General features: G+C 44.5%; 1 protein-coding gene across 2 annotated transcripts in view; it reads right to left on the bottom strand.

The window, feature by feature from the left end:
• Window positions 1-22,797, bottom strand: part of AP3B1 (adaptor related protein complex 3 subunit beta 1) — a 276,090-nt gene that overhangs the window by 201,781 nt on the left and 51,512 nt on the right. For both annotated transcript variants that reach the window (XM_065406916.1, XM_065406915.1), the window contains exons 4-5: window positions 18,960-19,055; window positions 13,560-13,720 (exon numbers count right to left, since the gene is read on the bottom strand). In XM_065406916.1, coding sequence (XP_065262988.1) covers window positions 13,560-13,720; window positions 18,960-19,055 — 257 coding nt within the window. The remainder of the gene's footprint in view (window positions 1-13,559; window positions 13,721-18,959; window positions 19,056-22,797) is intronic.

Raw genomic sequence — 22,797 nt, 5'->3', positions numbered from 1 at the left:
TTTATTTTGAAAAGTATGGTTATTTATCCTACAGTAACTATGGTTCTTCAAAATGCATTGTCCACAAAGATACTATTCTAGGTGTGCATGCATCCCATGCACACAAGATGAGACTTATTTTTTAATAATAGTGTCCACCTCCAGGGCTGTGTCTGCACTCCACCTACCCTTCCAATCATCTTAGCCAAGGACATAAGGGGCAGGAGAGCCCCAATCACCATTCACTTCCTTTACCAATAAGAATCCCACCTGGATAGGGCTGCAAATCATTAGGGTAAGGAGGACCTGTTGTAGAATCTGTGTGAACAAGACACTGTACAGCAACTGAATTCTTCGAGATAAGACACCATGCTCTGAGTAATTGTCCATACAGATTCTACTCTTGGTGACTGAAGAAGTTCTCTCAAGCCTGGAGGTGGAAAGAGAGATCCTACTTAGAGTGACTGCAGGACAGCCTTAACAAAGTTGGCATCAAATATGAAAGCCTATACTGAGGAATAAGTAGTAGTAAGTAAATGAACCACGCTCCAGGTAACCAGGGGCGGCTCTAGCTTTTTTGCCGCCCCAAGCACGGCAGGCAGGCTGCCTTCAACGGCATGCCTGCAGGAGGTCCCCGGTCCCGCAGATTCGGCGGCATGCCTGCGGGAGGTCCGCCGGTCCCGCGAATTCGGCATATCCTCTGCTGATTTGCCACCGAATCCACGGGACCGGGGACCTCCCACAGGCATGCTGCCGAAGGCTGCCTGACTGCTGCCCTTGCAGGGACCGGCAGGGCGCCCCCCGGGGCTTGCCGCCCCAGGCACGTGCTTGGAGCGCTGGTGCCTGGAGCCGCCGCTGCAGGCAACATCTCTACATATTTCAGATATGGGTATATTACCCAAGCAAGCAGCGGTGGCTACTTAAGCACCTAGTGGAATGGGCTCTAATGAGAGCCAAAGGCTCTTTCTTAGCTATCTGATACCAAGTCTCAATACAATGCAAAACCCACTAAATCCTTTCTGCAAAAGCCACAGAGTCAGAGACAAGCTAAATAAAAGGATAACGCATCATGTCTAGGGTGTGAAGTTTTATTTCATTTTGGATGGGATGAGGTTTCAAAAAAACTGGAAGGTGGATGGATTGATTAGGATGGAAATCCTATCCTACCTTAGGAAGTAACCTGGTGTGAGGCCTCAGAGTGACCTTGGTCTTTTTGAAATATGGTGTAAAGGGGACCAGCAACAAAGGCCTGAATTACTTCCACTCTCATGGTGGAAGTAACAACCATCCAAAAGGCTGTTTTCATTGACAGGTGCTAAAGAAAGGAGGTTACCATGGGCTCAAAAGGGGAGAAAGAGTCCCATTAAGCCAGTGAGATTGAGGTTCCAGAAAGGCGGGAGGAGGGGGGTGGAGAGGATCCCCAACAGGTGGGAAGATATGAGTGAGGCTCTTCAAAAACCTTGACACCATGAGATTTGAAATTTAACCCCAAACTGGAGGGTGATTTGCAGAGTGTGCTGCTAAATATACCATGACTGAACTAACAAAGTCCAGATTGCTTCAGGATAAGTAAATAGTTCAGAATAACCAAGACTGAGGTTGTCACTGCAAGAGCTGCTGCTGAGCCACCCAGTCAGATATGGGTATATTATCCAAGCAAGCAGCGGTGGCTACTTAAGCACCTAGTGGAATGGGCTCTACAAGTTAAGCTCTGCAATTCTTTTTGGTGGACAGTTTTTTTATTTTTGACAACGTTTTAAAATTATATAGCAGAAGTTCCCCTCTAATAAGTCATCCAACCAGCATCTAGGCTGTCAAGTGTAACAATGCAGAGTACAGGTGCAAAATCCAGCCTTGCTTCTTGGAAATTATGTCAGTGAAAAGTGATTAAGGTGATTGGTGGACAAGTTGACAAATTCACCTGGGAGAAGAACAAAAAATGCCTGGCCATGTGGGGGCTATCATGATCACATTGCCTACATCCGATTATAGTTTCCTGAGGACACTGGGTATCAAAGAAATTGGTGGGAAGGCGTAGAACAGTCTCTGTGCCCACAGAGAAGTAGAAAAGAGGCCATCAGCAAACCCAAGCTTGTGACGCCGTTGGAGCAAGATGTCCAACGTTTATTGCCAAGGACTGTAGAAAGGAGGCCCGCTATCAGGAATCACCACCACCATGATGTCGTGGGAGGACTGAGTGATTGAAGGGCCATTCATAGTTCTCTGAAAAGTCCCTGCTGAGTTGATCTACAAAACACTCTACTGGATCAAGTAGGTGGAGAGCTCCTCATGTAATGTGATGAAGCAGGCACCAATTTTGAAGATGTGTCACTTTTGACAGAGTAGGGAGGATCTCTCCCCCTACCTGCCTGTTGATTGAATGAATCACAGTAGTGTTGTCTTTCAGAACTTGAACAATGAGGACTCAAAGAAGGAATAAGAAAGCCTTGCATGCTAACAGTATGGCCCTGAACACCAGGATGTCTATATACAGCATGGCCTCCTGTGCCAACCGTAGTCCTTGAATCTTGATGATCAAAATGAGCTCCCCTTCCTTGAGTGGAGGCATCCATCGCTAAGGTCTTGGTAGGGAGAGGCAGAGGAAAGGGAATGCCGTTGCATACCTGAAGTGGATCTGCCCAGCAATTTAGTGAGGATAGGAATTCTGACGGAATAATGACCAAGGAGGTCTATGCTGGGTCTGTTTGGTAGATATACTGATCTCAACCATCCTTGAAGAGGCTGAAGGTCAAGTACGGCTTGCTGTGAGACACAGGTGCATGCTTACATGTATCCCGAGAGTTGAAGTAACATCCTCACTAGTGTTTTGGTATGCATCTGGAGCGGTCTGATCGATCATCATTTAGAATCATTGCTGATGTAAGTATGTTACTGCCAATCTGGAATCTGACACTGTCCTGGTGAATTCTATAGTCTCAGTTGGAGGTCAGAGTGGACTTTGTCGACTTTTAGCCCTAGTGAAGCGAATAGGTGGAATATCAAATGAATTAAGTCAGTTACTTGCTGTGGGAATTTTCCCTAAGCCAGACAGTTCTTCAGATAAGGATAAACTTGTAGGTCTCACCTCCAAAGATGTACAGCCAGTTTGACCAGGAATTTGGTGAAGACCCAAGGAGCTGCTGAGAGGCTGAAAGGCAGGACTCCATAGTGCTCCTATGAGAAATCATGGGTACTTCCTGTGTACCAGATGGATGGAGATGTGAAAGTGTGTGTTTTGACAGTTGAGAGTTGTGAGCCATTCCACAGGATCCAGGTAAGGTATCATGGAAATTAGGGAGAAAATACAGAATTTAACACAATGAACAAATATGCTGAGACATCAAAGGTCAAGGACGGGTGTTCAATCTCCTTAATGCCAAAGAAGAAAGAAGTGAAACCCTTTCCTTTGAACATTAAGTGCACTTTTTCCACTTCTCCCAGTTGTAGCAGGGAGTCTACCTATTGTTTCAACCATCTCTCATGAGAGGGGTCCCTGAAAGGAGACAGAAGGGAGCAGAGGTTGGAACAGTGTGCAACTGGATGGATACTCCTTGCTTACTATAGAGGACCCACTGGTCCTAGATTATCCCATTCCAAGACTCTTGGTGAGGAGAAGTGGGGGAGGCAACAAAGGAATAAAAGATCCATAGGTGGTCCGATCAGTTGCTCTATACTCATGTAGAAACTGAAGGGTGTTTTGGGAGGAGAGGGTTGGTTTTGTTTTTTTTAAAAACCAGACTGTCCAAGTCACAGGGTGGTCAAAGAGGAATTTCTGCTTCTTCCTCAGAGGTTCTGATGGTCATTTATTAAGAATAGTACCGGGGCAGAGATTGTGTGCCTATAGTAGAACTGCTACCTCTGTTTTCTCTGCAAGGTGGAGACGTAGAGTCTTAGAAATGTAAAGTCACTTCTATCCTTGAGATTATAAAGAGCTTCAACTGTGCTCCTGCTAAACAAGTCAGTACTTTCAAAAAGGGAGATCTTCTATTATTAACTTTATCATCTGAGGGATCCTAGATGCTTGTACCTATGAAAAACACCTTATGGCAGCAGCTGACATCATAATCCCTGCCACTGCATCGGAATCATCAAGTGCAGCCTGTACTGAACTTCTTGCACTATGTTTACCGACTGACAAAGGTCTTTAAGCTCATCCTGATGGACTTTTGGCAGTTTATCAAGTAGCTTTGAGAACCTAGCCCAGAAAAGGAAGCCATATTTACAGAACAAGGCTTGATAGTTGGCCTCTCTAATTTGGAGGCTCACAGAAGAAAGGACCCTTATGACCTAAGAGATTCAGTTTCTTAGGACCCTCCTCACAAGGAGTGATTCTGGGAGCTCTCTGTTTCAACTTCTTGAGCTGCTTGTACAACTAAGGACCTTGTGGTCAGGTGCGGATAGAAATAGTCCAACTCCTTGGCTGGGATCTCCTATCTGCCCTCATGGAGGTGGCTGGGATAGACACTGAAGTGTGCCGGATAGTTTTTGTGACTTGAGAAGGCCCTTGTTCATAGGCAACACTAGTCTGCCTGGTGTCATCGTGAGAAGTATATCTGTCACAGGGTGGCCCTAGCCCTTTAAGAGGGAGCAGGGCCAATGGATTTGAGACTCGTCAGTAAGGTTACAATGTCACGGAGGTCATGAAATCCATGCCTTCCAGCGACCTCCGTGATACTGGGAACCCCTGCAGCTGACCAAACGCCCTGTAGTGTGAAAAACTGCTATCTGAGTGAATTTGCTACTTAGGGTGTACTGAGCATGCTCAGTAACATCTGCTGATGCCAGCAGAGGGAGACCCCTGCAGGAGCTCAGCCTCCGCTGGCTGTGGGGTACCCCCCCTGCAACTGCCTGGCCACCATCGAGGGGGACCCTTGAGCTCTCCAGCCGCTGCCACTGGCAGCTCCCCCTCTCCCCCCCCCCCCCCCCGCCCCCAGCAGCTGCTCAGCCTCTGCGAGCAGCCGGTACCCTCGCCCCCCCAGCAGCCTCTGGCGGTGGCAGAGGGACCCTGGAGCTGCTCAGTGGCTGCTGGAAGGGCCCTTCCCAGAGCTCCCCAGTGCCAGCAGCACGAGGACCCCCACAACTAACCGCCTGCCACTGCCAGTGGGGACCCCTGAGCTGCCCAGCCACCAGCAATGGCCGCAGAAGGACCCCTGCAGCTGCTCAGCGCTGTGAGCACCTGCCCCCTCCCTCCGCAGCTCCCAGTCACCTCCAACAGCGGCAGAGGGACCCCAGAGCTACTCAGCAGCTGCTGGAAGGGACCCCATCCTGTGTTCTCCAACCACCGGCAGAGGTGGCAGGGGAACTCTCTCCAGCTCCAGAGCAAAGGGGATCCTGCAGCTCCCAGCTGCTGCAGGCTTGGGGAGAGGGCAGGGTGCTGGACCCTCTTCCCTCCCCATTTTGTCAGAGATTTTTTTAGTAAAAAAGTCAGGGTCAGGTCACAGCTTCCATGATTTTTTGTTTATTGCCCGTGACCCGTCCATGACTTTTACTAAAAAATATCTATGACAAAATCATAGCCTTACTCATCAGCTCACTTCAATTGGTCTTAAAGAAGGTACCTGGGAAAGCTGAAGCCAAAAGACCAAAGAGAGCTGAGGGATGTTCCCCTGTGAAGATGATCACCCAGCAGAAACATGGGGGTTCCTGCTGGGAAGAGAAGGGTTACCCGCCAAGTGGAAGGGCTGGGGTGGCTGTCCTGTCAGAAGAGGACAAGGAACTTAGGTGTGGCAGATTACACCTGAGAGTGATATGTTTTATGTCAACAGACTACAAGATGTGGGATTTTAAGGACTGTACACACTGAGCTGATAAACTATGTTTGAGAACTTTTGTTATGGACAATTTTGCATTATGTTTTGGTAATAAACTGGTCCCAAAGAGGGTGTCAAGGCTGAATCCCCACTCTGGCACTTCGAGTGCAGAAGGTGGGGGCCCACAAGGAATTTAAAAATTAATACTTGCCACTCCAGGCTTGTATTACACTCCCAAGGTTACAGCTTTTCTCTGATCTTGGCTTGGTAAATGCTGCCACCACCCAAATACAAAAAAAATAACCTTGAACCCAGGAAAGAGCACTTGGGAATTCCTCCCTGTGGGGTACCCTCAAAGCCCTTTCACCCCCCTCTGGGGAAGAGCTGAGAAAGAAAACAAAGAAAGTTAGCTGTTGCCACCAGTTAAACAAACAATATATGCACAAGCCTCTTAGGACACCAAAAATCCAATCCTGTTCTTTAAAAAGGTAAATTTTATTAAAAACAAAAAGGAAGAAAATACATCTGGAACTTAGGCTTTTGCTAGATTTTAGAAGAGCAATTCCAAAAATTAAGCACCCAAAATAGCTTTCTTGGGGGTTCAGCTTAAAGGTTACAAGCAAACAAAAGCATCTGGGGTTAGCACAGAGGAGATCCACAAGCCAAAATAAAGAAATAAACCTGATCGCGTCTAGCTAAACATTTCCTGTCCCAATAATTCCTTCTAGGTATGGAAGATAATTTTTCATACCTGGTTCAAACCTTACACAGCATTCCTGCTTATAGCATTGCTGCTCCATGTTCTCTCCGGGCTGCAGGGACAAAGGGAAAATTTATTTCCCAATTTTAAAAAGTTCTACCTTCCCATTGGCTCTTTTGGTCAGTTGCCCTCTTCTTTTTCTTTTCCTGGGGGACTTTTAACCCTTTACAGGTAAAGCAAGCAGAGAGCAGCTACCAAGAGGGATTTTACAGCTAACTGGCTGGTTGGGTGTCCATAAAAGAGCCTCCCCACCCCACCCCATTTATCACAGAGGGTTATTACTGAAGCAAGAGATCTTGATGTGCAGTTACTGAAAACTCTCAAGGGGAAAATGGAGGCAGGTGTGTCTGTCATGCCATGGCCTGTCACAGGAGGGCACCCCAGAAAGTCGTTGCCTTGTGACAATATCCAACAACTTATGCTCCTTCTCCTGAAGGACTTCTGGCAGTATATCAAGAATTTCCACAATTCTCCTTAATAGGTCTTTGAGCTTGTCATGTGAGGCCAAGATAGGTGGATTAACTGCCCAGAAGAGCATAGTCACATGGGTGCTCCTGGTGTAGGAAATGATGATCGTCCTCCCCACACCGTTGATTTCTTCACCCTCCAGTAGTTGAAGGTGAGTATGTTGAGAGCTGGAAACAGTTGATTTGCTTCAGCCAGTACCATGAAACGCTTTGGTCCCAGGATGTCCAATGCCACAATGTTACTCATAACTGTGAAGGTTGTGATCAGTACTAGGGGCGACGTGGTAAATGCTGAAAATGTCAGTGCTGAAGTCTGTACCGACAAGGACACTCCCAAGGTGGTGGTACCAGGGCAGTGCAGTCCTTGTGTTCTAAAGGAACCATTGTTGCCAATTTACCCTTCAGTAGTGGCATACCACAATGCTAGTCCAAACTGTGATCCTTAGAGGATGAGGCCTGAGGAGAGAAGTCTCTTACTCATCGTCAGTGAGCACGAACTTCACCTGGATCCTCCACTAGAGCCATGCTCTTTTCTTTCTCTCTCAAAAGTTATTGAGGCAGTAGAGGAATAGGTCTGTAGGAGGAGGCAGCTCGGGAGCAAGGATTCAAGCTATAGCTCACTGGGGTGGAGAATGTCCTGCTGCATGTTTCTCTGAAATAGCACAAGTGGAAGGCAGCAAGGATTTTTTGAGCAGAAACAGTTTGTCTCACCTCCCTGCTCTTAGAGTTCTTTTAAAAAATAAATGAGATTCAGACCAATGTTCTGTTATCTCGCCATTTGTAGAGCGGCATGTAAGACAGAGAGAACACAATGTTTAAGGGCATGACAGAGCTGCAGGACAGACAGTTCTTGAAGCTGGTGACTGTTTCTGCCATGTTAAGGGCTGTAACCCCGGGGAATTGGGGGGAGAAAGTGAGAGGACTAGGGGAAGAAAAGCTAATTATAAAGGTTGGCAACAGGCAAAGGAAAAACTAATTCTAGCTACAATAATACTGAAGGAGAACTAAGCTAAAACTTTGTCAAAGTGTAAGGACATGCACTCTACAGGTGTTCTGTCTCGCAACCATCATTAGTAAAAAGGAAGCAAGTGGCAGTTGGGCCACCTCACCCTTCATAGTCTCATCTACAGTGGGCATGAAATCATGTATGATGCAGGCACTATCCCAATGGACACATTCAAAACGAACACAATCTCACAAACATGGGGCTCATGAACATCTAGATGGAATCTGTGCAGACACATGCGTCTGACGAAGTGGGTATTCACTCATGAAAGCTTATGCTCCAATACTTCTGTTAGTCTTAAAGGTGCCACAGGACTCTCTGTTGCTCTGTGCAGACAGTCACCCAAAAAACAACCTCCATTACTTACTGCAAAACAGAACATATCAGACTATGAAGTTTTCAAAGCTTGTAAAGTCTGACTAGCTACAACCCAGTGTTGTCACTAATGGTCCTGCCTTCCCCACTTCCTTTCCCTCATCCACCTCAGGGTAAACAAGTACAACATTTCTAAAGTGGTCCAGTGGGTGGTGTCAAGCACAAGTAGCAATACCGTACCTATTTGCTCTGAGGAAGAGGAAGCAGGAGAGGTTGGGAGAACTACAGAGGATACCAGTCTTCCTCATTCCTTTTTATTGGACTGTTTAGCACCAGCAGGTTTTAGATGCACAGCAACAATTAGCATATGTTGATATGGTAGGCAGTCACAACCTGGTACAGGCAACCTCAGTAGCATGCAGCATAGCATTGAAAATTGACATATACTGGCATAGGCCACTGTGCCAGGGAATCAGCAGGTGCTTTCATGACATAGTAGCTATATTAGTGTAATGACACCTCTAATCAGGTCGCTTTCAAGTATTGAACCCAGCATCTCTGAATCTCAAAGCATGAGCCCTCTACTAATGGGAGCTAAAGGACCAAGTCCATCAGCTATGAGGCAATAACAGACTCAAACCTCTTTGGTATAACCATTGGAGGCACCCAAAGAGCCACTACTCAACAGTTTATTACACCGATTGGTTCTATCCCAGATACATACAGAAGCAAGATCCTTACATAATGCCATATTACCACAGTAGCTGGGTGGTTGGGAAGCTGCCTCATCCTACTGCCTGCTGACTAGGCAAATACTTTGGTGAGCACTGCCAGGCCTGAGGACTGCTTCAGAACATTCATAGCCCTTGTTTAGTTTAAAATGTTTATACTTTTATTTATGTCTCTCCCTCATTTCAGTGTAGAATCCAGAGATGGAAGTGTTCTGTGACAGAAGGCAATGCAACTCTGGGGAGTGGATGGGTTGTTTTAAACCAGTCTTTTTTGCCACTCCTGCCCCTTTCATGTGGTAGCAGATCCTGAGGAGGCTGAGAGTTCTAGGGATTTATTTGGGAGGAAAGGGGCTGAGAAACAGTGTTGTCTGGAGCACCATGGAAAGTTAAATAGCAGTTTTTACTCAATCATTCAAAAGAGAGGGAGAACTGGCCATAGTGAGCCATTGCTTAGCACTAACATTCTGTCTGGCACTGTATAGTATACTAAAAGATTGTAAACTTTTCAGAGCAGTCTAAATGCATCTGTTTATATGTCTTTAATGTAACTTTAGAAAATGTATTCTCTTGTTTTGTTTTTCATAACTCCAGTATCTGGGAAATTATCCTGAGGCAACAATCTTAGGCCTTTCTACAGTGCTTAGCACTGCAGTACGTAAGTGTTACTGTGATGGGGTGAACTCACCCTGTATTGGACAGGAAAGGGTTAACCCCTCCTTGTGGGCTGCGGAAGACCTGTCCCCACAGCCCTACTGGGCATGCCCCAAGTGCAGTACCAGTATAAGAGTGAGCAACTCAGCTTAGTCTGGGCAGACCACCGGAGAGAAAAGACATCCGTTGCAGCTCCAGCCTCAGAGCCACAGCAGACCCCAAATGCGGAAGCCGGAGGCACCGATACACCGGCAGATTCCCCGGTACGTGTAGACACTCCAGGGACTTCGGAGCCACCGGGAATAGCCCAGGCAGAGGAAACCAGGAACCCCGAAGCTGCCCAGACCATGAACGCAGGAGTCATGATAGGAAGTAGCCATAGGGAGGGACTAACCATAGTTCCAACCATAGTCTGCGTGTTGCGGCTGGATCCCCACTCAGTGGTGAGTGCCCGGGTCCCCCTGCCTTGACTGCCACCCGCCTCCAAGTGACGGCCCGCCACCCACTTCCAGGTGGCAACCTGCCACCCTATTGACTCTGGCCATTAGGCCTTACTGCCCTGCAGACCAGGGTAACCCTATCAACTCTAGTCCTTAGGTCTCACTGCCTTGAGGTAAAGGACAGCTTGAGGGATGGTGTGAACTCACCCCACACTGGATGGGGAACCCCACCCCATCACAGTTACTACCAGGTCACTGAAAACTCTGAGCTATACTAATTTAAGTACAACAGTCTGTTGGTCTTAGCTTAACGTTGAATGTTTACTAGTGGTAAAGTGATTCACCACTATTTTTTTTTCCCCAGCAGCAGAAGCAAGCAACTTAACTTTATTAAATGGTATTAACTATGTTTGTACAGCATCCAGCAAAATGGGTCCCAGAATGTGGTTGGAGCCTCTAGATGCTACAGTCAGACGCACAATTTTTCGTCAGAACTCCCTACAGCCATTTCCCACAGCCCTTTTTAAAAATGTACTCCAAAGTTCTGGTAGATCTGAATTTCAAGTGAGGAATTTATCATTTTCTGTGAGACCTCTTTTGGGAATTTAAAATATGCTCAGTTTCTCTTGGCTAAATCAAGATGCTCCATTTATTAATTTGAACACCTTTAGCATAAAAGATAAATGTAACAGTAGATAATTTTAAAAAATGGAAGGCAGATAAATCTAATGTTTGCCAAGTGGGCGAGGCCCCAATTCCTGAGGGACAGTATTTTATTTTTAAGCTGTTATGGATACACTGACAAATAGGGAGCAATGATAAGGGGAGATTACTTACTGTAATGGGAGGTTCTTCAAGATGTGTTGTCCCTATGTGTATTCCACACATGGGTATGCATGCACGCCATGTGCTCAAGTCGAATTCTTTAAAACAAACAGTGTCCATTCACCGATACATGCGCAATAGCTCTTCTTGTGCTCCCAACCAAGGGCGTAAGGGGCAGGTTGACACTTCTCCAGTTCCCTCTCATCACAAGATAACAGGATCCAAAGCAGAGGGGAAGGAGGGCAGGTAGTGGAATACAGATAGGGACCACACACCTCAAAAACCTACAGTTACAATAAGTAGCCTCCCTTTCTTCTTCAAGTCCTGGTCCCTGTGTGTATTCTACATATGGGTGACTAGCAAGCAGTGCTCAGAGTAGAGAAGGGTGCAAGGATGTTTGTAGCAGAGATGCCTGTACTACTGCTGTTCATATGGCCACATCCACAGCTGTGGCTTGAATGTGTAGTGCAAGGCAAATGTGTGGACAGAGCTCCAAGGTGCTGTTCTGCAGATGACTGCAGCAGAAGGTCCAATAAGGAGGCTGTGGAGGCTGCTTGTGCTCACGTGGAATGAGTAGTAATATTTCCCAAAAGGGGGAGGGGGAAGTTTAGCTAGTACCCCTCTAGTATAAATCCCAAAACACACTTAGAAATCCTCTGTGAGGCCTGTTCATGTGACCTTTCTACTATGGTGACAAAGGGTCTCCAAGTTTTTCTAATGGGTTTAGTTCTCTGTAGGTAGAATGCCAGGACTCACCTGATGTCAATGGAGTGAAGTCTCTTGTCTCAGAAAGAAACGTGGTTTTGGAAGAAATACAGGTAAGTGGATCGATTAGTTAACATGGAACTCAACCAATCATGGGGAGGAATTTGGGGTATAACCTAAGGGAAACATTCTCTTTGTAGTATACTCTGTACAGGTGGTCTGCCATCATGGCTCCGAGCTCACTGACCTGCATAGCCAAAGTGACTGCCACTAAGAAAACCACCTTCAGAGAGAGGTAGGTCACAGCAATGTTGCCGTAGGTTCGAAGGACAAACCTGTGAATATCGACAGGACACGGTTAAGGTCCCATTGAGGCATAGGTTTAATAACCAGTGGGAAGGTCCTGATAAGCCTTTCATAAATTGCACGGTAGTCAGGTGTATAAAGACAGAATGTCTCTCCACCAGAGGGAGGAAGGCACTGATAGCTGCTAGGTGTATCCTAACAAGGACTGAAGTCTAAGCAGAGGAGGTAGTCTAGGATGATCAGAATGTCCACAGTATCAGGCATATGGTGGTGGTGATGTATCCAGGCCGGAAAAAACTGCGTTTCAGTCCAGTAGCAGGCTCTAGTAGAATCCATTCTACTTTGGCTAAGGATTTCCTGGACAGAGAGAGAGCATGAGTGTTCTATTTCCAATGCCCACCCAAAATTCAGGCTGTGAGGTAGAGTGAGCCCAGGTTGTGGTGCTTGATTTCCCCCACATGAGCAGATTCGGATAGGTGGGCGCATGAACATCATTAGAAGTTCTGAGAACCAGAACTGTCTGTGCCAGTAGGGTGCCAGGAGGATGATGGTGGCCCTTTTGTGACACATCTTCAGTAGAAATTGTGGTAGCAGGAGGAAGGGAAGAAAGGCATATTTGAGGCCATCTGTCCAGGGGAATAGGAGAACAACACCCTGGGAATCATGGCCTATAGTTCTCCTGGAGTAATACATGCGGAGCTTCCTGTTCATCTGAGATGCAAAGAAGTCCCATACAGGAGTACCCCACTGTACAAATATGTTGGTTAGAACTGTGTCGTATATCTCCCATTCATGTCTGTGGAGAAACTTCTGCTTAGCTTGTCTGCCAAGGAGTTGTGAATGCCCAGAAGGTAGGCAGCCTGTATCGTAATGTGGTTTCCAAAACACCAGTTTTAAAAGTCTGACAGGACAGGGGGGTAAAGAAGATGATGAGGGAATTTATCCTACACCAACGATAACCTTAGGCAAACTAAAACTACAAAACTAGATATCAAAACTATTTAGAACGAGTTTACTTTGCAGGTTACACACTGAAGGTGGACGCAATTTCAACTCAGACCACGCAGCAGTAAAAAGGACCTGCACCACCCCTTATACCCTTGGTCAGGAGCATGAGCGGTCAACGGACACTGCTTTGAAGAATTTCCACGGGGCTCCTGATGCAGAGGGGGTGGTAGAGGGATCCCTGTACAGGGAGCTGCTTCCCTTGTCCGCCCAACTCCTGTGTATCCACCCACCCCCTCCCCCCGAACTTCGTGTAGCCAGGGGAAGTTTCTGGGACTTGATCTGACCCAGGCCCAGCTGCTCCATGCAGGAAAGGAGGAGGGGGAGGAAGAACTCAGTTACAACTGGGTGGGGGAGTGGGGGGAGGATGGAGACTAACGTCCTGTGCAGCTGGGGCATTCCCAGACCTCCCCTCCCCCCAGTGAGTTACCTCGCCCCCCAGCTGCCCAAACAGATGTGTCTGTGCTGCCAAGCAGGGGTGATGAGTATGGGTGCAGCTTCTCTTTGCTTCCGCACAGAAACCATTTTCTTCAAGGAAGCGGAATTTTTACGTTGCACCACAGTGGCGCAGAATTTCCCTAGGATAGCTTTTCAATGTTTATGGTAAAAGACTACTTACCTATACAGTTTTTGGATTGCATGGGCTGCATTTTTTCTAACATAAGGAGATAAATCAGCAGAAGCTTCTTTAATAGCAAGCATCATAATAGGAACAATAATTGGCACACGAATACTAGATAAAACTCTCAAAGCACTTGCACGGATTAACTGATTAGGATCCTAAAAAGAATGGAAACAAAACAATATAAGTAATACTGCAGAAATTTATCATTATTAAAACATGCAGTGAATACTGCAATGACGGAGGACATATTAAGCCACGTGAATGCCATTTTTTTCTTTTACTGTTATTAGTCTGGCTTTAATTTCAAGTTCACATTGCTATCGTGCAAATTTATGTGAAACTTGCCACAAGAAAAAGTTTCAACAATCTGAAGAATACTGCATATATTATGAGGAGCTGCGAGACATAACACCACATTAACAAGTTTTATTTATGCTAATGAAAACAGGAAAAATGAAGGCAAAGGAAGATGAGGGAGAGAGAATTGTTACAAAATATAATACATTTTTCTATTTATAATTGTAAAGTCTTTCACAAATTCAGGCATTTTTTAAGTTGTACAACCCAGATCAATCTTAATATTACGTACAGCTTCCCCATACGTTAAGATTGTCAAATAGAAAAAATAAATTAAACATGAATGCTGCAACAAAAAAGATGCCTTTTCTAACATCTTTGCCTTTTCAGCAATAAATCCTTTTTAATCATTCTATTTAAAAAAAAAATGAAATGCCCTTCTCCTACAGTCAGCGGGGATGGATCTTGAACAGACTACAGGGGATGTACGTAGTACCCTGGTGCAGAGTGGGAAGAGATGGACGTGAAAGCATATGCATAGCAGGAGGGGTTGCTGCTGTTGCTCCAGACCTTCCCACTGGCTGGCGATAGGGGAACAGGCTAGCCAGATGGCTATTGCCCCCTCTCGCATATTTAAATTCACCTTGGAATTTCAAAAGTCTCTTGTTCCACTAGTTACTGCTCCAGCAAGCATCACCCGTCAAGGCATACCAGGTGCTACTACACACAGGCAGTACCAGGAGAGGATGGGAATGACAGATGCACAGGAAAAGCAAGTAGCAGTGGAGCAGGAGAGGCATTTACATACTGGGACCCCATCATTCCCACCTCCCACTTCCCTGGGAGGCTCTCAAGTATCAGGACCCCATCCTCCTTGGGAGCTGCACAGGAGTCAGGATGCTGCAGTGGGGACTACATCCTGTTTCTCCCCACTCCTGCCCATGTGGCCCCCCTGCCAGTGGCAAGCTCTGGGAGCCATGCTGGAGGCACCATGGGGCAGTGGAGGCTGCTGTTGCTCCACCTGAAGCTGCCAGGTACAAATGAACGACTGGGAAGTGTGGGAAACATTGCTCACTCAATTTAACAGGGTATCTGGGGGATCCAATTGGACACTGGGAACAAAGATTCAGCTACAGTCCGATGCAAAAAACTCCATTGCCTCCAGACCTTTCAGGGTTTAAGAGGCCAGTTTAGTGGAATTTGCAGAATTTAGAGTTAAGAAAAGATTCCAGCATGTTCAGCCCATCCTTGAGTACCAAATGATAAGATATGCAGTATATCTCTGGTACACCCTGGATTGGCTTCATCCACAATCCCAGGGCACCTCACGTGCCTGACTTTATGTTGCAGGCTAACTGGACTTGCTGACCCCTGTATGAGGTTCTTATTAAGGAAGCTCTTGGAGGGTTGGTTCAGACACAAACACAACAGATGTAGGGGAGACAGGCACACTATAACTGTACTGGGTTTACTGATCACATATTTCAGAATATGCAGTTCTGGGGGGTGGGCAGGCAGCTTTATGCAAAACAGCATTTGTTGTGCCTTTTCTGGCTTTCAGAATTAGCAAGCTGGTGCCACAGGCAGCAAAGAACTGCTCTAGGTGTGCACTGAATGTACAATTTAAGAAAGGATCAATGTCTTTAAAATGCAGGAATTCAAAAAGTGAATAAGTAGGAAAAGGGATTATGGCTGAATTAAGGGAATTCACAGATTAACAATTATGTCTTGAGAAGGCAGTCAAATGATTTTGGAGCCAGGCCCACTATTCTTGCATAGGAATGGCAGCTGCCTCACCCAGTATAAATTCACAGCAGTCATGAGAAAGCTGTCATAGGTCTCAATCCTAAAAATTTTGGTACATGTTCCTTTAGGATTGGGGTAGTGTTGTCCGCAGCTCCAGATTTGACTTTCAGCAGGTCCAGGCAATTGGGCACTGGAAATCAGAACGCTACAGGGCCTATGTTCATCGTAATGTTCGGTTGCTGGGACATGCTGGGGTACCACACTAACCCTGTCAGCCATTTGTGGTTGCAGGAGACAATATCTGGATCTGTGGGCACACTATCATGCATTAGACCAACAAGAAGGCTGCCAGATTAGCAGCTGATTTTCCAAGGCTGAAGCCATATGGCTTCAATGGTATGGCGAAAGGGGCATGTTATGGGATCAGATCATGCCCTTTCTGCACTCACTGATGCCTGAGCTGCAGCCATCAAATGTCATGATTACTCACCTTGGTGTAGCCCATAGAGCTAGCTTAGCATTTTAATTTTACTTAGCAGTAACGTAAGGAATCTAAAGACCTGTATTCTCTGAGACATTGGTTTAAGCATAAGTGAAGCATAGGTCTATGACCCTTAGCATAGACAAAATGGCCCGACAGTTAACTTAGATTTTGGGGAACTGGTAATAGCTTCCTTGAGAGGGGATTTGGTACATAACCGTAGGAATACTGAATTGATACTAGGCTTTCAAGAAAGTCATTGATAGATGTTTAACCAAAAATTTGCTTTTGCAATAGCTGACATATATGATAACGAGCTAAGAGGCATTCATATGTTAACCTATAGGATACAGGCACCAAATATTAGGGTGAGGAAGTTAGATATGGACATGGGAGGCTGGGCATCTGAATTATTATTCATGACAGTCCCCAAGGCCCTCTAATAGGTCAGGCCACCAGGTAGGAGAGGGCAAGCTTTTCATCAGTGACCCTTAAGCTCTTCACTGTCATTATCCTTCACTGACCTTCGGGCTTTGGGGTCTGGACCATCAGACTCATTTGGCATGCAAGGGAAAGGGCTGGTCCTTTGTCTCTTACCACCAGATCCCCAAGGAAAGGTGAGAGTATAAGTGTATATGAGCATATGCAAGGAATGACACCGAAAATAACCCTAATATTATATTACTGCTATTTGTTTGGGTGGTTTGACGTTTGCTTGTCTTTACAGATTAAGTTAACAAAATTGGCTAAGGCTTTGCTTTGCCCTCAGTATAAGTGTCTTTGCTATACACAAAGGGGTTCCCCACGAGACACTGAACTTCTCCAATTTAATTCTGTTGTATCCGATTCTGGTACTAGAACCTCCCCCCCCCCCCCTTATTAAATTAGTATTAATTGGAAGCCAATGCAATTATTAACCATTGAAAAAATCAAGCCATATAAGAGAAAATTACTTCTGGGCTTGTAACAAATTGAATTTAAATATTCAGATCCAGAGGGATGTGGAGTTGATTAGGCAGTTGTGGCCACACACATTATCGTTTGGTCAGAGATGCTCACAAGGCAAGTTTGGCAGGGAGCCATTGAGCCAGCCCACGTCACCAGGGCCCCCAAAAAATTTGAACATGAGGTGACCAGGGTAATTTTTGGGGTTAGTGGTTCAGTAATCACACAGAGGGACAGCCAATTCACTAGGCCCAACATCTTTTTTTAGGGACAACTGAATCCATCTGTTGGATGCAGGGCCCAAACATTTGGCTCTATGACCTTAGGGAATGGATCAGGCAGGAAATAGCTACAGGGCAGCATGGGGGGGCGGGGGTGCAAATATACTAAATGTGGCATCCCCAGTGGCCACTGTACAGTGTGGGTAAGACTAAACAGTGACCAGCTCCCAGAGGTAAATGAGACCTGGGATTTCGCTGGAAGTCCTTTTGCCTAAGGGAAAAAGAAGAGACCTGAAATCCTTCCTTAGTGGCCTCTACCCCTACATGCCCACACACAGTGGGAGGTGGAGGGATTCATGAGTGAGCTGAGTCCAAGGAGTCAACCCTGAGTAATTTGCTGCATGGTGGGAATTCTGAACACTGCACTGGACCCAGTTAAATGCCAATTAAATACAGGGAACATAATACCCCTCCCAGCATTAAGGTTGCAACCTGCTGTTTAAAATCCATCCTCAATGTTTGTTGATCAGTTGCCTGAGTCCCCTGATCAATGGGATTTGATAAGAATGTACGTGAAGTTTTAGAACTAATTTTTTTGAGATTGGTTTTGTTTTGCTTGGGGGCGGGGGGGGGGGCGCTGTACTGGGGGAGGGAGGCTAGCTTGATTGTCCAGCAGTAGCATGGACTATTTGCATTTGGGAGCACCAATATTAATTTGTTCCTTCACTCCGGATTTCGGAACATTGGGAAAGCAATGTTTAGCCCTGATGAATGACACTTTGCCTGTAATAAACCTTCTAACAACAATAATATAGACTGGATCCATAAGGAGTCATATGCTGCCCTTCTTGGCCAGATGCACAGGTAAGCAAAATGTCAAATCTGTCAGTGAGTGAGCAAAAAAATCATCAGGCCCCCAAAATAGGCTTCTGTGAAGGAAGAAAAGTAATTCTCTCTAACATGTACGCCACATGCCAAGGCCTCTGCACTAAAGTATCTTTTTAAATCTTTGCCACCACAATTCAGAGGTGGTGCTTAGTTTTGGTTATTTGATCCCATTTTCCTATTTCCCCCCCACACCCATGATTTTGAATTAGAGTTGAGCAAGTATAACAATACTAGTCCCACTGGCTCTTACTACTAGGACTAATGTGGGTGACAGCCCAGAATTTTCTTTAGGGGATTTACTTTATTTAATCTACTTTAGGGTTTTATGCTGCTACCCCTCAAAGCAATCCGAACGCCTTCCACGTAAAACCAGTTAGCAGAAGTTTACTTAAGGGAGACTCTGGCTCTCCTCATTTTTCAGGGTATCAGGTGTCAGTACAGACCCTGTGACACTGCTGGAAGATAGGAGGAGCAGGCAAGGGTATGTATTTTAGGTATGTAGGTTTGAAAAAAACGTTAACATTTTTAAGTGAAGTATTTTTCTTCATGTTTCTATCCACTTCTTTAAAAAATTTTAAATCTTGTTTTTGCTACTTCCCACCTTGCAATTTAGTTGCTAGTTACTGTATTTAACACCTTTAAAAAAAAAAACACACATAAAAGTCTGGTGGAAGTCGCATGGAATCAATCTAAACTCAGATATTTATGAAGTGCAGCATACAGTGTTTTCTATAACTGGAGAACAATTGAAAATACCTATATTTTTGACGGCACATCAGCTCTTTACATACATGGCAATTAACTATATTTACTCACCTTCAGAGCTCGCTGAAAAGTGCTGATGGACAACAATGCCAGGTCCTGCTGCTCCTCTGCATAGCGCATCAGATAAACATATACTAGTTTTTTTATCTAAAAAAACAGAATATAGCATCAGAGAATTTAAGAATTCTACAAGACCACGTAGAAATCTAAACTACATTTCAGAGTGGTAGCCGTGTTAGTCTGTATCAGCAAAAACGAGGAGTCCTTGTGGCACCTTAGAGACTAACACATTTATTTGGGCATAAGCTTTCGTGGACTAAAACCCCCTTCATCAGATGCATGAAGTGAAAAATACAGTAAGCAGAATATATATTATAGCACATGAAAACAAGGGAGTTGCCTTACCAAGTGGGGGGTCAGTGCTAACGAGCCAATTCAATTAAGGCGGAAGTGGCCTATTCTCAACAGTTGACAAGAAGGGATGAATACCAAGGGAGGGGAAATTACTTTTGTAGTGCTAACAAGGCCAATGCAATCAAGGTGGACGTCGCCCATTTCCAACAGTTGACAAGAAAGTGTGAGTATCGGCAGAGGGAAGGATGGGGGCAGACAGATCCCATTACTGGTAAGGAATGACACAAAATAAAAAGTTTGGGGACCACACTGCCTTAGAATTAATAATTTCCTTAGTACTCAATTTAATTCAGACCGACAATTGTCCCACTTTCAGTTTGAAGAAGTTACATTACAACATACCCCAAGGCAAAGCCTCTGTATGTCTTGTAAGCACAAAATACATTTTTTTATGTTTGAGTTATAAAATGACTATAGGGGTTTATAATGGAAACTCTGAAAGACCCTTTACTACAGCTGTGCTATAATTACTGTCACTATCAGAAAAAAGATTTGTGTCAGTTCTGGCAAAAAGCATAATATTAAATCACAGAAGGTACAAAACACTAAGTTATTTGTTGTTTTGCTACAGACAAGCAGCAATCAACATTGACCACAAGAGGCCTATGCAACGAATGCCTGCAGGTGTGCAGAGAAAACCTCCTTTCTTTGAAACCACTCTGTGACTAGAAATGGGAGTTCTTAGTGCTTCGTGTCTACACTATTCTTTCATCATTTACCTTCATTCAATGTTACAACACTCCTTTCTGTAAAACTAATAACAGGGCCACATTAGGCTTGAGGAACACAGACAGATCTGTTTAATTAGTTTATCCATACAAGTACAGCAAACTCCATGAGTTATTGACTAAGCCTTTGATTATTTTTGTTCTATACCACCAGTTAGGTCACTTTTTGTATCTTTTGACATCTAATGCCATGACGCATGTAACAGGGCAGCATGTACTTGTAAAAATGAAATTTACAAGACACTTTTGTAACAAAGTGCCCTTCAATTCTCTTAAGAGAAATAAACATGCTCTAATGCTTTTACCTCATATTAGAGTGTGAAGTATGGATCAAAAATTTAGGAGCATGTTTAGACAGGAAAGACATCTATGAAATAAGAAAACATTTTATAAAACCAACTAAAACATTTATGGTTTCATGACCAGTACAGCTACATATATTTTTTCCCCCTGTATAAAATGCTTACAGATTAACAAAATTTGGTTATTGCTTTATGGAATCAAACAAAATCAATATGCTAAAAGTTCCTATTTCAAATAGATACCAACAGAGTCAAAAATAATTTTGAGAATTCAGTTAATATAAAGATAGAAGACAACCAAAAGAGAGGGTTATTCACCTTGTGCAGTAACTGAGGTTCTTTGAGATGTGTCCCCCTGTGGCTGCTCCACTTTACATGTTTGAGCGCCCCGTGCTTGTAATTGGAGATTTGTGGTAGCAGTACATTTAGATGCTTCCAATAAGGGAATCTTAAACCAATGTCAGGAGGATAAACTAAATGATATCAGTTATGGGTCAAGAACACTAACTGCAGCTGAGAAAAATTACCTTCACTCAGGAAAACTGGAATTTCTGATCTTGAAATGGACTGTAACTAACAAACCATGACTACCTGTACTATGCACAATCCTTCACGGTTTGCAGAGATAGTAACCAGTTAACTTACATATTCACCTTTACCAGGCTGAATATCACAGCACACCGGTAGATTGCAGAATTAGCTGACTAACTTCAAAGTTAGCGATCATCCATGGAAATCTAATGTGGAGGCAGATGCTCTATCCAGAATGCCTCCTGATATGGGAAAAAAAAATATTTGCCAAAATGTTCAGAAGATGCAAATAAAGATGATGTTTAGGCTGTCCTTGTATATCCAAAGAGACAGCAAGGTATCTTGGTTAGCAGCTGTTACTACCAATTCTTTGGCAGTAGAAGACTTCGCCATGGGTGTTATATCACCCATAAAGTCTATTCCATGAGAAGACATTTTGGCAACTCAGAAGGAAGATTTAGCAGTTGCTAAAATTCTTCATTATAAGTCCTTGGGACACAAACCGAATAACCAAGAAGACACAAGAAGATGTGGTGAGGTCCCCTCCCTGATGCATGAACGGTATTGGTTGCATTTGGATACAAATGGAATACTTTATTAGAAAACCAAGTTATGAAATCAACTGGTATTACCTGAAAAATACAAATGGCACATTTATCAAGGACTACAGGAAGAGATGGAACTCTTAGCAGCAAAGTGAGTAATCAGTCGTGCAAGAGGTATTGGTTTTATTGGCCAGAGATGGAGGAGGACACTGAACATTACGCAACTAGAGTCTGCACATGTGTCAAGCAAAACAAATCTCACCAGCCTACCAGAGCTCCATTTAACTGAACATAATGATAATACAGTCAATAGATTTTGTGCACAGAGACAGAAGGAGGATATAAATACATCTTAGTCATAGTGGATCACTTCAATAGGTTTGTCCAACCCTCCGTACCACCAAGTCAGAAAAGACTGTGGCAGACAAGATCTTCAATTACTGTACTTAGTTTTACAATTTGGTTTCCTCAAAAGGATTCATCATGATCAAAGGGCAGAGTTTGAAAATAATCTATTCAGAAGGTTACAGCACTACTGTAAAACTGTGCCATCTCACACAATCAGGGCAATTGGCAAGTAAAAAATTCTAAACCAAATTCTGCTGGCTATGCTGACAACCTTGCCAGAAGAACAAATGTAAACTAAAAGGACTCCCTCAGAAAGGTAATTTATGCCTACAACTGTACTTAGATTGAGGCACCAGGGATCTCACCCTTCTATTTATTATATTAAGGATCAGCACATATGCCCGTTGACATTGCATGTGGCCTACCTATAAACTCTGAATCTCCACCTGGGAACCATAAAGATTACATTGAGAATGGAATCAGCAGATGAAAGAAGCTTATGTTCTCAAAAAATAAGCCGCCCACGGAAAGAATCATTATGATCAGAGTGCACAATGCTGGTGACAGAGTGACACGTGACAGAGTACCCATCTGGAATCTTTCAGAGAGAAAGGGACTAGGCAAATTAAGATCCTATTGGGAAGACAGAATTCATGTAGTAATTCAAAGGAAAGGAGAATAGTCCTATCTATGAAATAAAAGCAGAAGATGGAAAAGGAGGTGACTGGAGTTCAGTGCAATCTTCTAGTTCCCTGTGACTTCTTACCTTTGGATATACCACTGCCCTCCAAACCACCATAGCAGAATACATGAGAACAAGGCAAACTAGCATAACAGGAAATCAAAATGAGGCCAGGAATTCAGACTCCAGCGATACTGATAGTGAAAACGAACCTCATTACGTGATGGGACATGGAACAGAGACTCTGAATCATTTGATCCACAACTGGGAAATACAGAGGATGTGAACTGGGAACAGCTCAGACTGATGTGATATTCACACCAGCCACTGAAAGACATG

The sequence above is a fragment of the Emys orbicularis genome, chromosome 6, assembly GCF_028017835.1.
Source record: "Emys orbicularis isolate rEmyOrb1 chromosome 6, rEmyOrb1.hap1, whole genome shotgun sequence".
In the NCBI taxonomy this organism is placed as follows: domain Eukaryota; kingdom Metazoa; phylum Chordata; order Testudines; family Emydidae; genus Emys; species Emys orbicularis.
The sequence above is the reverse complement of the archived record's forward strand: the minus strand, read 5'-3'. Positions and strand labels throughout refer to the sequence as shown.